The sequence below is a fragment of the Epithele typhae genome (genome assembly GCF_022376455.1).
Source record: "Epithele typhae strain CBS 203.58 chromosome Unknown BXZ73scaffold_589, whole genome shotgun sequence".
NCBI lineage: Eukaryota > Fungi > Basidiomycota > Agaricomycetes > Polyporales > Epitheliaceae > Epithele > Epithele typhae.
The window spans coordinates 1-13099 of NW_025954780.1; the positions used below are offsets into that span (position 1 = coordinate 1).

Genomic DNA, 13099 nt, shown 5'->3' on the forward strand with positions numbered 1-13099 from the left:
GCGTGATCAAACAGATATGGGAGATGTGTCTTGGCCAGAGGTGGAGGCGTTCCTCTGTGAACACATTCAGTAACCCAGAGACGGAAATGTGAGGCTCACATAGGGAGTTTGGAGAGCCGCGCTTGAAGGTGCTTATGGGCGTAATCTTGGACAGAATAGCTGAAACCCACAGGAAGATTGAAAGCACGGGTTTCCAGACTTTAAGTACGCACGGCGAGTCCCCAATAACCTCAATGAACGACTAAGACACGTTTAGGCGGCGCCGGGGCTGGGCCGCGCACCATATTGTCATATCCCAAGCTGACCATTACCTCTTGTTTGCGACATCGGCGTATCGGCGTCCGCGAAACCTGTCTTCTTTGGAGCCTCTGAGAAGCAGAATCCAGGCATGCTTAACGCAACGACGTGAAGCTGGGGTGCTCCTCCGACTTCTGAGTCAGCAACGGCAGCATCTTGCGGGCCCTGGAACATAACGGAGTCGCATCTTAGTTCACGACTCTTGTATAGTGCGCGCAAGAACCGAAAGGCGCTCACAACCATGAACAAACAAGAGCGGCACCGCGCTCTTCTCCTCGCTCTTCTAGTGTCGGTGAAGGGTGCGCCGCATTCACAGCCCGCGTCATCAGGATCGTCTGAGCTTGAATTTCTGCTTGAGGAAGCCGAGGGCGTCGTTGGGCCGACGTTTAACGCGAAATAATGCTCATGAATGGTGAGGACGGTGATCCCGAGAACGCGTCGCGAGGAGTCACAGTCGAAGCTTTGAAGTTCAATGGCGTCGAATGCTCATCGTGGTCACGTGATTATTGATCGTGTGCCATTCTTAGTCAGCAACCGCCGCCCTTCGACAAGCGCTTATGACGTGTTTCTGCCCCTGCTACCCAACTGCTACCAAGCTCACGGAGTTAGGTGGGCTCGAACGGCTTCTCATTCTATCCATGGTTCTAGTAGAACGGCACCTCCGGTGTTCTTCAAGGCGGCAGCGGCCCTCCTGATCCATGCTGATGACGGCATGCCCAAGTCAGAAGACCCACAAGTCGCTTCTTGTTCCCAAGCGCATCTGCAGGCCGTAGGTGCTGTCGTTCGCAATGCGGCAAATCAACGCGCTAACTTCGAACCATCTCTTAAAGGGCTGCGTCTGCGTCGTCGGTAGAGTTACCCGTCGCTCCGTCCACTATGATCGTGCTCTGGATCGCGTACTCCATCATATTCTGCGCTGGTGTTGTGGCCAGAGGATCATCGTCACTTGAACAACGCGTGGCTGCTCTGAGAAGCCACGATGACTCCTGGCCATTGATGAATGTGTCTTCGTGTCCCGGTAGGTACTGGATTGATTATACCTTAAGCAGTTCCGTTTACATTGACATGCGCGAACCTGGCAGGATACACATTGTCGGATCTCGAGGAGACTGACGATGGTGTTTCCGCGCGATTGACCCTGGCCGGTTCCGCGTGCAACGCCTTCGGTCATGACGTCGCCAATCTCACATTGCGAGTCACCTACGAAACTCAATCGCGGTGAGCATGTCCGCCATGTGTCGGCGAACACAGATACTGAGATTTTGCTCCTTCCAGCCTGCATGTCAACATCTTCGACACCGCCGAACAGCAGTACACCATTCCCTCTGACGTCGTCGCCCTTCAGCCCGGCACTGGCGATGCGAGTTTTAAAAAGAACTCCGAGTTCAAATTCCACTACGACGAGAAGCCATTTGCGTTTTGGGTCACTCGTCGGGACGAACCAGACGCGCAGCCCATCTTCGACACCCGTACCAAGTCGCTTCCTCCAACGCCGATCCCGCCTGTCATTGGCAACGACACCCGCACCGCACTTGATGGCTTCCCCCTTGTTTTCGAGGACCAATATCTGCAGATCACCTCGGCCCTTCCACTCAATGCCAACATATATGGCCTCGGGGAAGTTCTCGCAAGCTTCGGCTTCAGGCGCGATATCGGTCTGGACGGAGGCGTTGGTACGATACAAACGATGTGGGCGCGCAACATTCCCGACCCGATCGACCAGAACGAGTACGGATCGCACCCTTTTTACCTCGAGCACCGCTACAACTCGACGACGCGGCGCTCGAAGACACACGGGGTCTTCCAATTCGGGTAGGTCTACTCCGCGCCCGTATAGTCCCTTCTAATACTTGTCGTCAGCGCTGCCGGCTCCGACATTCTCTTGCTCACCCCTCCCTCCTCCCCTGTCTCTCTCGTCGAGTACCGCCTACTCGGTGGCACACTCGACTTCTACTTCTTCTCCGGGCCCAGCCCGCAGAAGGTGATCGAACAGTACGGCCAGCTCATCGGGCTGCCCACGTGGCAGCCCGCGTGGGGCTTCGGCTTCCACCTCTGCCGCTGGGGATACGCCGACGTGAGCGAGACACGCGAGCAGGTGGACAAGATGCGCGAGGCGAACATCCCGTTGGAAGTCATGTGGAACGACATTGACCTTTACCACGGGCTGCGCGACTTCACGACGGACCCGTCCAGTTACCCGGGCGACGAAGTGGCCGCCTTCATCGCGACCCTCGTGCGTGACAGTCTTGCCAGGTCTTTCGCAGTGTGAATGCTTATCTTCTACAGACTGAAAACAACCAACATTACATCCCGATCGTGGACGCCGCTCTCGCGAAGTTGGTCAACGACTCTGACGTGGTAAGTCATTGACTCTCGTTTTAAGACATACGCCTTAACCTTCAATGTCTAGTACGATCCTTACACGCGAGGAACCGAGCTGTGAGCGCATACATGCACCTTTATCTCTCATCTGACAATCGATGGACAGGGATGTGTTCATGAAGAATCCAAATGGGACCGAATATCTGGGGCAGATGTGGCCCGGATACACCGTTAGTCTACGTATTTGTCTCAGAATATCCGCGCTACTTAACATCGGCACATCACAGGTTTTCGTGGACTGGTTTGCAAACAACAGTCAACTAGTGTGGAGTGAGGCTATCGCAAACTGGTCTACCAGCGTCAACTTCTCGGGCATCTGGCTGGATGTCAACGAGCCCACTTCCTTCTGCGCTGGCTCATGGTCAGTGTCGTTTAGTTTTCGCGGAAACAGACGTTCTGACATGCCACTTGCAGTGGTACGGGTGCTAATCTCTCAGCCGCTACTATCCCAACGTCTCATTTCCCTGGGGAGCCGGGAAACATGGTAACTGAATATCCGGAAGGGTATGTTCGTATGACTTTCCTCCGTTTGAAGCTGACTTCTCGCTTCAGCTACAATTCGACACTCTGGGGCCCAAGCGGGAACATTACCATCAACGGCACCTTGACGTTCGGCAACAACAGTGCGGACTTCCCTGGCGTCACCTTCCCTCCCTCGAAACGGAGCCTGGGCTCTGCCGACTTGCCAGAAGGGGACCTGAACGCGCCCCCGTACGCGATTCATAACGGTATGTCGCCCATATACATGATGCGTACTTCCTCGATTGATCGGTTGTTGTACTACCTGCGTAGGCGACCCATCCCTCGCAGACAACACGGTCTCCCCAAATGCAACGCACCAAAACGGCCTCGTCGAGTTCGACGTCCACAACCTGTGGGGTATGATGGAAGAGAAGGCGACGCACCTCGCCCTGCTCTCGCTCCGCCCGACCCTCCGTCCATTCCTCATCTCACGCTCGACCTTCCCCAGCTCCGGGCACTGGACAGGTCATTGGCTAGGCGACAACATCTCCAAGTGGCGGTACATGTACCTCAGCATCCAGGGCGTCCTCCAATTCCAGCTCTTCCAGATCCCATTCGTCGGCGCCGACACGTGCGGCTTCCAGGGCAACACGGACGAGGAGCTGTGCGGGCGGTGGATGCAGCTGTCGGCGTTCATGCCGTTCTACCGGAACCACAATGTGCGGAGCGCGCTAAGCCAGGAGCCGTACCGGTGGGACTCGGTCGCGAACGCGTCGCGAACGGCGATCACGATTCGGTACAGCATGCTTCCGTACTGGGTGAGTCCAGTGGTTTGGGTCTCTGGGTCTTCGTGGTTCTGACGATAGCGCAGTACACGCTGTTCGCGAACGCGTCGATGCACGGAACCCCTCCCGTGCGCGCGCTGTTCTTCGAGTTCCCAGACGAGCCCGAGCTCTTCTCCGTCGACCGCCAGTTCCTCATCGGCCGCGACATTCTCGTCACCCCCATTCTCACGCCCAATGTGTCCACCGTCGACGGTACGTCCTTCCTATCTGATAAATTCGTTAACTCAACTCACCCACTGCGCGCGCCACAGGCATCTTCCCGGGCCAAGGCCGCTCGACCTGGCGCGACTGGTACACGCACGAAGTCCTCAACACCTCCATCTCCACCAACACCACCCTCCCCGCGCCGCTCGGCCACATCCCCGTGCACGTCCGCGACGGCGCCGCGCTCCTGCTGCACGCGGCGCCCGCGTACACGATCGCGGAGACGCGCGCGGGCCCGTACGAGCTGCTCGTCGCGCAGGCGGCGGACGGGTACGCGTTCGGGACGGCGTATGTGGACGACGGGGAGAGCGTGCCGCCCACGCCGAACTCGACGCTCGTTGTGAAGGCGCGGACGGGGCGGGTGACGGTCGAGCGGGAGGGGACGTTCCGGATCGAGCAGAGGCTGGAGAGGGTGACGGTGCTCGGGGCGGCGGGCGCGGCGCCGAGGGCGGTGAGGGTGAATGGGGCGAAGGTGGGGAACTGGACGTTCGATGCGGGGGTGGAGAGGCTGGTTGTGGGCGGTCTGGGAGTTGATTTGAACGGGCGCGTGGTGGTGGAGTGGGCTTAGCTAGGTACGTGCGTGTGCCTCTCGGAAGGGTACCGTGAATCAATTTGGGTGTCCGTATGACCTGCGTGCGACGTCCGTAGCGAGATGCGGAGCGCAGAAAGCGCCGTCGACGACGTTCGCTCTACGAGAACGAAGTGCGAGGCTGAACTGCCTCGCAGGCTTGGCCGGCACCTGCGGGCTTTTATTGTGGCTTTGGATCGTGTCATCCATTCTCTTAGCTACATGTATATGTTACACATTAGAGAGTAGTTATACGAATACAACTCTATCGAGTGTATGTTTCTCTTCCTTGGCCAGTACAAATGATTTCCAACGTCTTTAACCCACTCAGTCGTGACTTACATATATCCCAGAGCAGTGAAAAATCCATAGTTTCATAGTCGCCATACCTGTCGATGCCGTCGTAGATGGAAATTTCTTCTTGGTCGAGATGCAAACTCAATATATGCATGGACGTTAGCGGTACCAGGTGCTCCACAAGCTGCTCCTAACACCTGTTTTCAGCCAGCAGGCACATGATACGACGCATCAACTCACAAACGCTTGAGGAGACTGTGGTGCGTGATCCGTGTACTCGCGTGGCTCGCGATGTAAATCGACAGTGTCCAAACGAGGAAAGGTTTGTACGAGGTAGTCTAGAAGTTGTCCCTCATTGGCGTCGACTTCGTAGGCAATAGAAAGCGACTTGAGGAGGGGGAGATCGAGTTTCTGAAGTACTTGAAGCGCCCGTGGAGGAAGAGCGTTCTGATCGCAAAGTCATCAGCAAAAGTCCAGTTTGCTTGCGTTTGCTTGGCGGACTTGAAAGCCCGGGCCGGCAGGGGCGAGCTTCGGCCGAACCACGCGCCCGCGCAATCCACTCAAGCGCGTGCAATCCAAGTGGCGTCGTGGGTTGGCTTGTGGTCCCTTGCGGGCGATTGGGAAATTCTCAAGTGTAGGCAGTGGATTGGTGGTATTTTGGACTCTCCGAGAGATTAGGCGTCTATTGGACGCGTCAAGCGCGGCCGCCCTGGGCCCCAGCGTCCGATGCGGCTCCGAAGTCTCGTCTTCTCCACCGTCTTCCACCACCACCCTCCAACCCTCTTTATACTTTCACCACCAACCTTCTGCCTCACTTCATGCAGCAACCGTGACGTGACATACTCGCAAACAGAGTCCGGCACCGTGAGCTCTGCCATGCCGCAATACTCGGGACAATTCCGTCCGAAGGTGAGATTTTAAATGCCCTGTTGCGTACCCCTTCCCTTCTACGTCTCCACGATGGAGTCCACTCTGTGCCTGCCTGTAGTGAGGCGACGCTTCTGGGTGATGATTGTCCGGAATCGGCAGAGCGTGCGGCCAACAGCGTCCTTCCAGGGCAGCTCAAGCGGCGCTCCTCTGATTCCGGACGACATGACCTGTTGGGTCAACTCTGGTATGCATGTGCAGAGGCGTCGTTTTGTTCCTGTGTACATGATCTCCTAGCCGCTCACTGACTCCGATGCCAATCTGGCCATACAGGAATTTTGTGCGGCACAGCAGCATGAGTCGGAGCAGAAGACATCCGGAAGGTGAGTTTCCTCCCATTCTTCCGCGCCTCCCATGCGTGGCTGACGCAAATTCAGCGCCCGAGCCTGCGCGAGCTTCGGTTGTTCGCGCAGGGTTTACCGTACATCAAGTTTCCGACTTGTTTAACCTCTTCGACAGCCCTTGCGATGCGCCTGGAGATCATGAAGGCGAATCGGGCACCGTCCTGGCCCGACGTTTCGTGCATATATCCTACAGTGCGCTCGACAACGTTCGAAGGTGCGTGGACGCACATAATGCGCCGGAAACAGACAACCTCAGGCGCGGCCTGCCGTCACTACGATCTAGTTCCCCACCGTGACGATCCGCGACGCGTCTGGCCCCTCTCAGAGCGGCCCGCTGCTCTGTTACTAGTCATGGTGCGGTCATCCACATCGCGCATATTCTCCCCTTGCATCGCCATGTTGACCGCTCCGGCCTCGCCCTTATCTGCACGATAGAACTGCCGCATGTATATAGTACAGTGAATTCACAATGACAGATGTATCATAAACGGTCAAATCCTGCTGCGCCTGTCTCAAATTCATCGACACCCATGATATCTTCTCCGTCCTCGGGCCCCAGATCTGCCCCCCGGCTTGCCTCGTCATCGTCTTCACCGTCGCCGTTGCCATCGTCATCGTCGTCACTGTCATCATCGTCACGGTCCTTTCCATCCTCAATTCCATACCCATAGTCTACGGCCTCGTCAGTCTCACTTCGAGCATCACGGTCGTCGGCCTCGGCATGCTCAGCGTCATCAGCCTCGCGTTGAGCTTCGTTGGCTGACGGGCCTATGAGAGTCTCTCCGTCCTGTTCACCGGCGTCTTCTACGAGCTGCTCGTTGTATGGAATGCTGCAGTGTTGATGTCCGACGCCGCCACCGAGATAGCGCATGAACATATCACGGTCGGCGAAGCTGCCAGGAAGTCACGAGTACTTAGCAAGGCCGCAACCGTGACACTTGGCAGTCTGATTTGGTGAACTCACATGCCAACATGATAAGCCTCGTAGTCCATGTCGTTGTCGTCGTGCCTTGCCAGACTGTTGCATGGTATAGGGGAGGCGTTGTCCACACCTGAGTGAAAGGAAGGGATGATGTGTGCAGATCGAATGATGTCCTCGGGGTATATGAACCCGAACGGCTTGGAATCGAGGGGCGCCCATTTCAAGCAGGGAAGTCGACGAGATGCAAGCCCAACTCGAGTGCGGCGAGGTGAGGAGTCGGCCTCATACCAACGGACCCAAACCAGAGGGACAAGCTCAGGCTCCGTGTCGTCGGCTCCTGAGAGAGATTCCCCAACAAGGTAGGCATTGACATGATACAGACCGATCACCCGTGCATAAATGTACGGGTGACGACTGCCTTCGGGAGCTAGAAGCATGATGTCAGGATGTGTACGAGGGTTTATTGAGTCCATGTCGCGGCGCATGTCATATGTCGTGTAGTTGATGCGGAGGACTTTGTGCACATAGAGTCGGTCAGGGCCAGCAATGCGAACAGAGCGCACATCCGCAGGGGTGGGCTCATAGCTGCCAGGGAGGTTACGACCAGCGTGTCTTGCAGACAGCACGGAGAAGACGTGGGTCTTGAGGTTGAGCTCGAAATCCTGAACACAGGTTTCGTCATTCAAGAACGCGGGAGGTGAGACAGCCTGTTACATACCTCACTTGCCGGATCGTTAGTGTTCCCGCTCACAAACTCATGGAGATCAACCGGGAAGTGTTGATCGTCCGACATGTGGTAGCGTTGCTTCGGACTGGATTGGGAGAGAGGCTGATGTTGCGCCTGCTGCAGCCGGATCTTGGATTGCCGCCGCTTTTCGTCTGCCATGGCAGCACGCTTCTGTCCCTGACGGCGACGAGATCGCGCACGAGCCGCGGCGTTCGGGACAGATGCGAGCTTGTGAAGGATGGCCTCACGGCGCACTTCCGCACCAAGCTGCTGACCGAAGGCACGGTTCTTGTTCGTGCGGCCATAAAACTTCTTGACACGGCGATGCTCTTGTTCTCCCTAGACGAGAAGCGTAATGAGCGTCATACATACTAAACAAGAAGATGGTATTACGGACCGTCTGGGTGGTGGTATTGTCAGTGGTGCCGAAAATACGTATGATGATCACATAGTCGCCGAGCCGATGATACTTGTAGGTGTTGAGGTTGAACTCCTTCCGCTTCGGCCCAGGTGCCGTCTTGGATGCAGTTCTACCAGGCTCCTGAGCAGTGGTGTCCGAGGTTGATTTTGTGGCCTTCTTGCGTGCTCTAGCAGCGCGCGACTGCGTCTCTCGTGGGAGCTCCTTGGTGACGTACTGAGAGCAAACATCACGCTTAAACTGCCGCATTATTTGCCCGAGAGATCGAGTTGATGCTTCGAAGATCCTCAGAGTGGTCTCCGAGTGCAGACGAAGCTTTGCAAGAGAGTGCCACTGGCAGAGCTCAAAAAGCATCACAGAGACGATAGTTTCGTGCTCTGGGTCGGCTTCTTGTAGCAGTCCTTCAAAGGCAGGTATAGCGCACTATCCGGAAGGCCGATCAGCGCCACAAGATAGAGACATTGTAGAGTGAGGACATACCTTCAATATCTGCTCGAAATCGCGTGCCGCTAACTTCTTCATAGCAGATGTATTCCGTGTGAAGGGTCGAATAGTACTTCGTGCAAAAGACGGAATGAGTGCGTATCTGCAAATGTAATGTTAGTGTTATTGGTTTGGTGACTGTGCCCGCGCTGTGCTCCGACCACGTGCAGCCTGCAGAACGTTGGCGTGTGCCTGCCCCATCCACGAACAAGGTATACTTGAAGTGCACGCTCGCCGTGACCGATGTCTCGAGGTAGTATGGCAGGCACGTGTCACGCAGGACGTGCTGAGTTGAGCATGTCCCACGTGCCGCCGTGACACCACTGGGTGCAAATCGCGCATCGGACACGCTCGAGTGTGTCCCCCGCTGGCACGAAGTAGTACAGCGGGCATGCGTCGCGTAGGATGTGCTCGGGTGTGTCGTGTGGGACGTGCTTGAGTGTGTCCTCTGCTGGCACGAGGCCCTCAGGCGTCACGCGTGTTGCGTAGGACGTGCTCGAGCATGTCCTGCATGACACGCACCTCGTGCAGAGTTGTGCAGGACATGCTTGAGTGTGTCCACCGCTGGCACGAGATACGACAGGCACACATCGCATAGGACGGCATGCTCGAGTGGCATGTCCCGCACACCGGGCGCATGTCCCACAGGACGCGCTTGAGCGGGGCACAACCCTGGCCACTGGCACAGGCAACTTGGAAGCCACAAAGGGGACGCACACGCGACAGCAGTGGTATTGATTCTGATGCAGCAATTCATATGCACGCACCTTTTATCCAGTCTTTGCACTGCTGATTGAACCTCGCACGCGAAGAGGATGCGGAGGAGGTGAGTGAAGGTGGCTTTCCAGACACCGAGCTCGAACTCGTGCATGAGATCTGGGACGAAGAGATCGTAGACGTTGAAATCAAAGTTATCGTCACCGGCAAATCGAACGGAGAATGCGCTCTTCAAGAATTTGGAGATGAGCATCAGAATGAGAGGTATGTGTCAGTGCGTACCTGAGTGGGCTGAGTAGATGTTGTAGCCAGCTCCTTCTTCACCTTGATGCGCTTGCTTTCGGGTGTATCACCGTCGCGAAAGATCCACTCGCGCACGGTGCCGATGGCTCGGCGAAGTGGCGACGAGTCTTTGCGTGGCTTGGACTGTCGGGCGGCCATGTCGCGGATGGTCCCCATCTTGTCAATATCGCTCTTCTTGACAAGACAGCCAGGACACGGAAACTCGCCCAGGAACTTCATGCATGCAATAACACCAGATTGCCCCACAATCACTGAAGGACTCGCTTATAAGTGTGACATAAATCCCTGATGTATTCGCTTATTTGCCCTCATTTGAGCTGGTGTTCAGTTACTGATGTTCTTGCTCATTTGAGCCATTCATCAGTTCTTGATAGATCTACTCATTTGAGACGTTCCTCAGTTGGCAGTACCTTTGTTCAAATGAGACCCATACACATTTTGATATAGCAAGGCTTGTATCAAATGCTAATGCTTCTTGATCATTTGAGCTAAGCTGGTAACTGACTGATTGGCTTGATTGAGCTACACTATTTATTGAGACTACTAGTCATTTGAGCTAACCTAGTCACTGACTGCTTGGCTTGATTGAGCTAAGTCAGTCACTGATTGCCTGGCTTAATTGAGCTAAGCTGGTTGCCGGTTGCCTGGCTTAATTGAGCTAAGCTGGTTGCCGAATACCTGGCTTGATTGAGTTGTTCCTGTTTCTGATGGCTGACCTTGATTGAGCTGTTCTAGTTTCTGATGGCCTCGCCTTGGTTGAGCTTCTATGATCACTGGGAGGTTAGCTTGTTTGAGACTCTCTAGTTGGTGAAACACTAGTGATTTCTCAACAACTTCTATAGCCACCTGGTCGTGAGAAAACCTTGTGCCTGTAGTTAAAACCATGGGTCCATCATTTTTCACAGGTCTCTTTCACTTCACACTCTACTCTCACAGACAGATCGATACTCTTCCTTACTAGGTTTTCTGCCATGCCTACTCTTTTATCCTTCTTTCATGGATGCACCATTAGTATGGTTGGTGTTGTTGTCTCTGTATGTGTTATGTTTATCACACTATATCAATTTGCTGAGTTACTCTCATAGATTGATGAGGACAAGGACATCATGTATGTCAATACTGGACCAGTGGTTGGTCTGAATTGGGTGGAGAGGAATGAGGAGGCCTTTTTAAGTTCGATGAAGTTGGTGAATACACCTTCTCCTGTGGAGTTGCTAGATGTGAGTTTCTTAGTGCAGAAGTGTTGCCCCTTTACTGATCCTTGAATAATTCTTAGGACATCTTCTATGAGGTTGGAAACAAAGTCTTTATAAGAGGCATCATTGGAGAAGATGGCATTTTACATGCTGAAAAAGATGAACTCTGTAAAGATGGTCAGAGCTTCCTAAATTCATATTGATCTTTCTCCTTACTGACTGCTCTATTTATAGATTCCGCTTTGAAGGCAGTCATTTTTAACCATGGTTTATGAATAAAGTACAGCTACTGTGCCTCTTCTGATTAGTCAGAACTTCCCAATGTTTCAAAATATGTTTCAACTTGATTCAAGAGCTATTGCACAGTCAAACATATTGTAGCCCCAGGCAATCAGAAACATGCCTTGAAAAAGTCTCTCAAGTGAAGTTTTTTTTTCCGTGAGAACAAAGGCACAGAAAGACAGATATAGGTTTTTTTAGGGGGGGGAAGAAATATGGGGAAAAGTGAAAATTTGACAAACTTTTGGCTCACAAAAATATGAAAGGTTTAGGGGCAGAAAAATAGAAGGCAGATCTTCAGTATTTTCTTACATTGATAATAAGTCCAAAAAAGTCTCAGGACAGAAATGATGTTTTCTTGTAGAGAAAATGAGATGTTCTTACATAGTTGAGGCTTAGAACTGCTCTCTCATAGAAGAGACCAACTAAGAAACTAGTGTTGATCTTTTGCAAGATTCTTTTGAGAGAAACATTGAAAAATGTTTTTGTCCCTTCATCAGTGCATTGTTGTGTGAACTGCCTAGAGGCTCTTTTTGTTATTATACCAAGGCCAAGGGTGATCATGGTAAATGATTGTAGTTCAGTTTGGGAAACCAAAAGAGTTTTAGTAGGCTTTTCATTGAAAGTCTTCTGGACTAACATTGAGAGGCATCAATTTTTGGGACCACTATTTGAACATAAAGACGGAAAGTAGAATTAGGAAGGCCTTCTCAGATTTATTAAAAACATAGACATGATTGATTCAAGTCAACTATCTAAAGCTGATAATGAGGGCATTTCTGAACAAAGTCTCTATGTGCATTCTCGGCAAGCTTCTCCCAAGTAGCTGCCTGACCATAAGCATATACTTGATGTCCATGAAGTCCCTCATCATCCAGTCTGGTAAGCTGTGCCCTAGACTTCCACTCCTCAGCCTTATTCTTGTGGGATCTGACAGTGCATGCCATCTCGAAAGGCACCCACAAGAGCTCCTCTTCCCATCTGCATTTTCGTTCATAGGCTCTAAGCCACATAGACTTTTTGACTTCACTTTGGTTAGTAAAGATCCAAAACTTTATAAAATACTCCACTTACTTGATTGAACAAAACTAGCTCTTTCCTCTATCCCACCAGAAAAACTCCAGATCCAAGAACCATGTTCATTTCTTAGCCCTGAAGTAGATGGTTCCATCAATACGGGGTTGGCCTTCAGGTCTTGACTTGTCAGTTCAGGATATAAATCCATTCTTGCACTATGGGCCTTTGTATCTTCTTCATCCTCTTTGTCATATAGGTTGAATAAAGATTGTCTAGCTCCAGTGTAGAACCGAACATGTCTCATAAGCGCTTCACTTGCCACTTGAACATCTTTTTGAGATCTCAGCCTAGTTCTGTAGGATGATGGATTTTTGACCCTTCCTTGATAGAGATAGGTTCTTGCCACTATTCCCTCTCTAATAGCTGTGATGCAGTCATTCATCTCGGCTACTCTGAGCTTGATTTCTTTTGAACCAAATCTACCCGTTGGATTTTCTTCATGTACGGAAAACCTAAGGTAGAGGGCATAGCAGCAGGCTGTTTCTCTGGATTCCATGGCTCTTCTGAGATTGTTGTGAGGTTGCTGTGGTTGGGGATTTCCTGTTGTCCTAAAAGCTCATCCTGTGCTATTTCTTCCTCATCATCATCCCAAGCTTCTCCAAGACTTGACACCCCTGGTAGGCTTTCAAGAATTTGATACCCTTCCAGGTT

At 52.9% G+C, this 13099-nt stretch overlaps 4 protein-coding genes across 4 annotated transcripts; 2 read left to right on the forward strand and 2 right to left on the reverse strand.

Annotated features, from left to right (window-relative positions):
* Nucleotides 1–1173: 1173 nt before the first annotated feature.
* On the forward strand, nucleotides 1174–4758 carry BXZ73DRAFT_111611 (glycosyl hydrolases family 31-domain-containing protein; the record flags this gene model as incomplete). Its single annotated transcript, XM_048017404.1, has 13 exons — nucleotides 1174–1315; nucleotides 1380–1515; nucleotides 1573–2109; nucleotides 2158–2530; nucleotides 2584–2655; nucleotides 2708–2736; nucleotides 2786–2849; nucleotides 2907–3040; nucleotides 3094–3183; nucleotides 3232–3407; nucleotides 3472–3959; nucleotides 4013–4178; nucleotides 4238–4758. 13 exons carry the CDS (start codon nucleotides 1174–1176, stop codon nucleotides 4756–4758), a joined length of 2928 nt encoding a protein of 975 aa, XP_047870485.1.
* A 2049-nt stretch (nucleotides 4759–6807) lies between these two features.
* BXZ73DRAFT_62717 (uncharacterized protein) lies at nucleotides 6808–10127 on the reverse strand (the record flags this gene model as incomplete). The annotated part of the gene is made up of 7 exons (XM_048021746.1): nucleotides 6808–7219; nucleotides 7291–7910; nucleotides 7967–8314; nucleotides 8373–8816; nucleotides 8874–8979; nucleotides 9644–9822; nucleotides 9876–10127. Coding segments are annotated over 7 exons (2361 nt in total), but the record flags the coding sequence as incomplete, so codon positions are not given.
* A 740-nt stretch (nucleotides 10128–10867) lies between these two features.
* On the forward strand, nucleotides 10868–11367 carry BXZ73DRAFT_85703 (uncharacterized protein; the record flags this gene model as incomplete). Its single annotated transcript, XM_048024030.1, has 4 exons — nucleotides 10868–10930; nucleotides 10982–11116; nucleotides 11173–11269; nucleotides 11327–11367. The coding sequence occupies 4 exons, from the start codon at nucleotides 10868–10870 to the stop codon at nucleotides 11365–11367; spliced, it is 336 nt and encodes a 111-aa protein (XP_047870487.1).
* A 789-nt stretch (nucleotides 11368–12156) lies between these two features.
* On the reverse strand, nucleotides 12157–12857 carry BXZ73DRAFT_28719 (uncharacterized protein; the record flags this gene model as incomplete). The annotated part of the gene is made up of 2 exons (XM_048017762.1): nucleotides 12157–12395; nucleotides 12446–12857. Coding segments are annotated over 2 exons (651 nt in total), but the record flags the coding sequence as incomplete, so codon positions are not given.
* Between the last annotated feature and the right edge of the window lie 242 nt (nucleotides 12858–13099).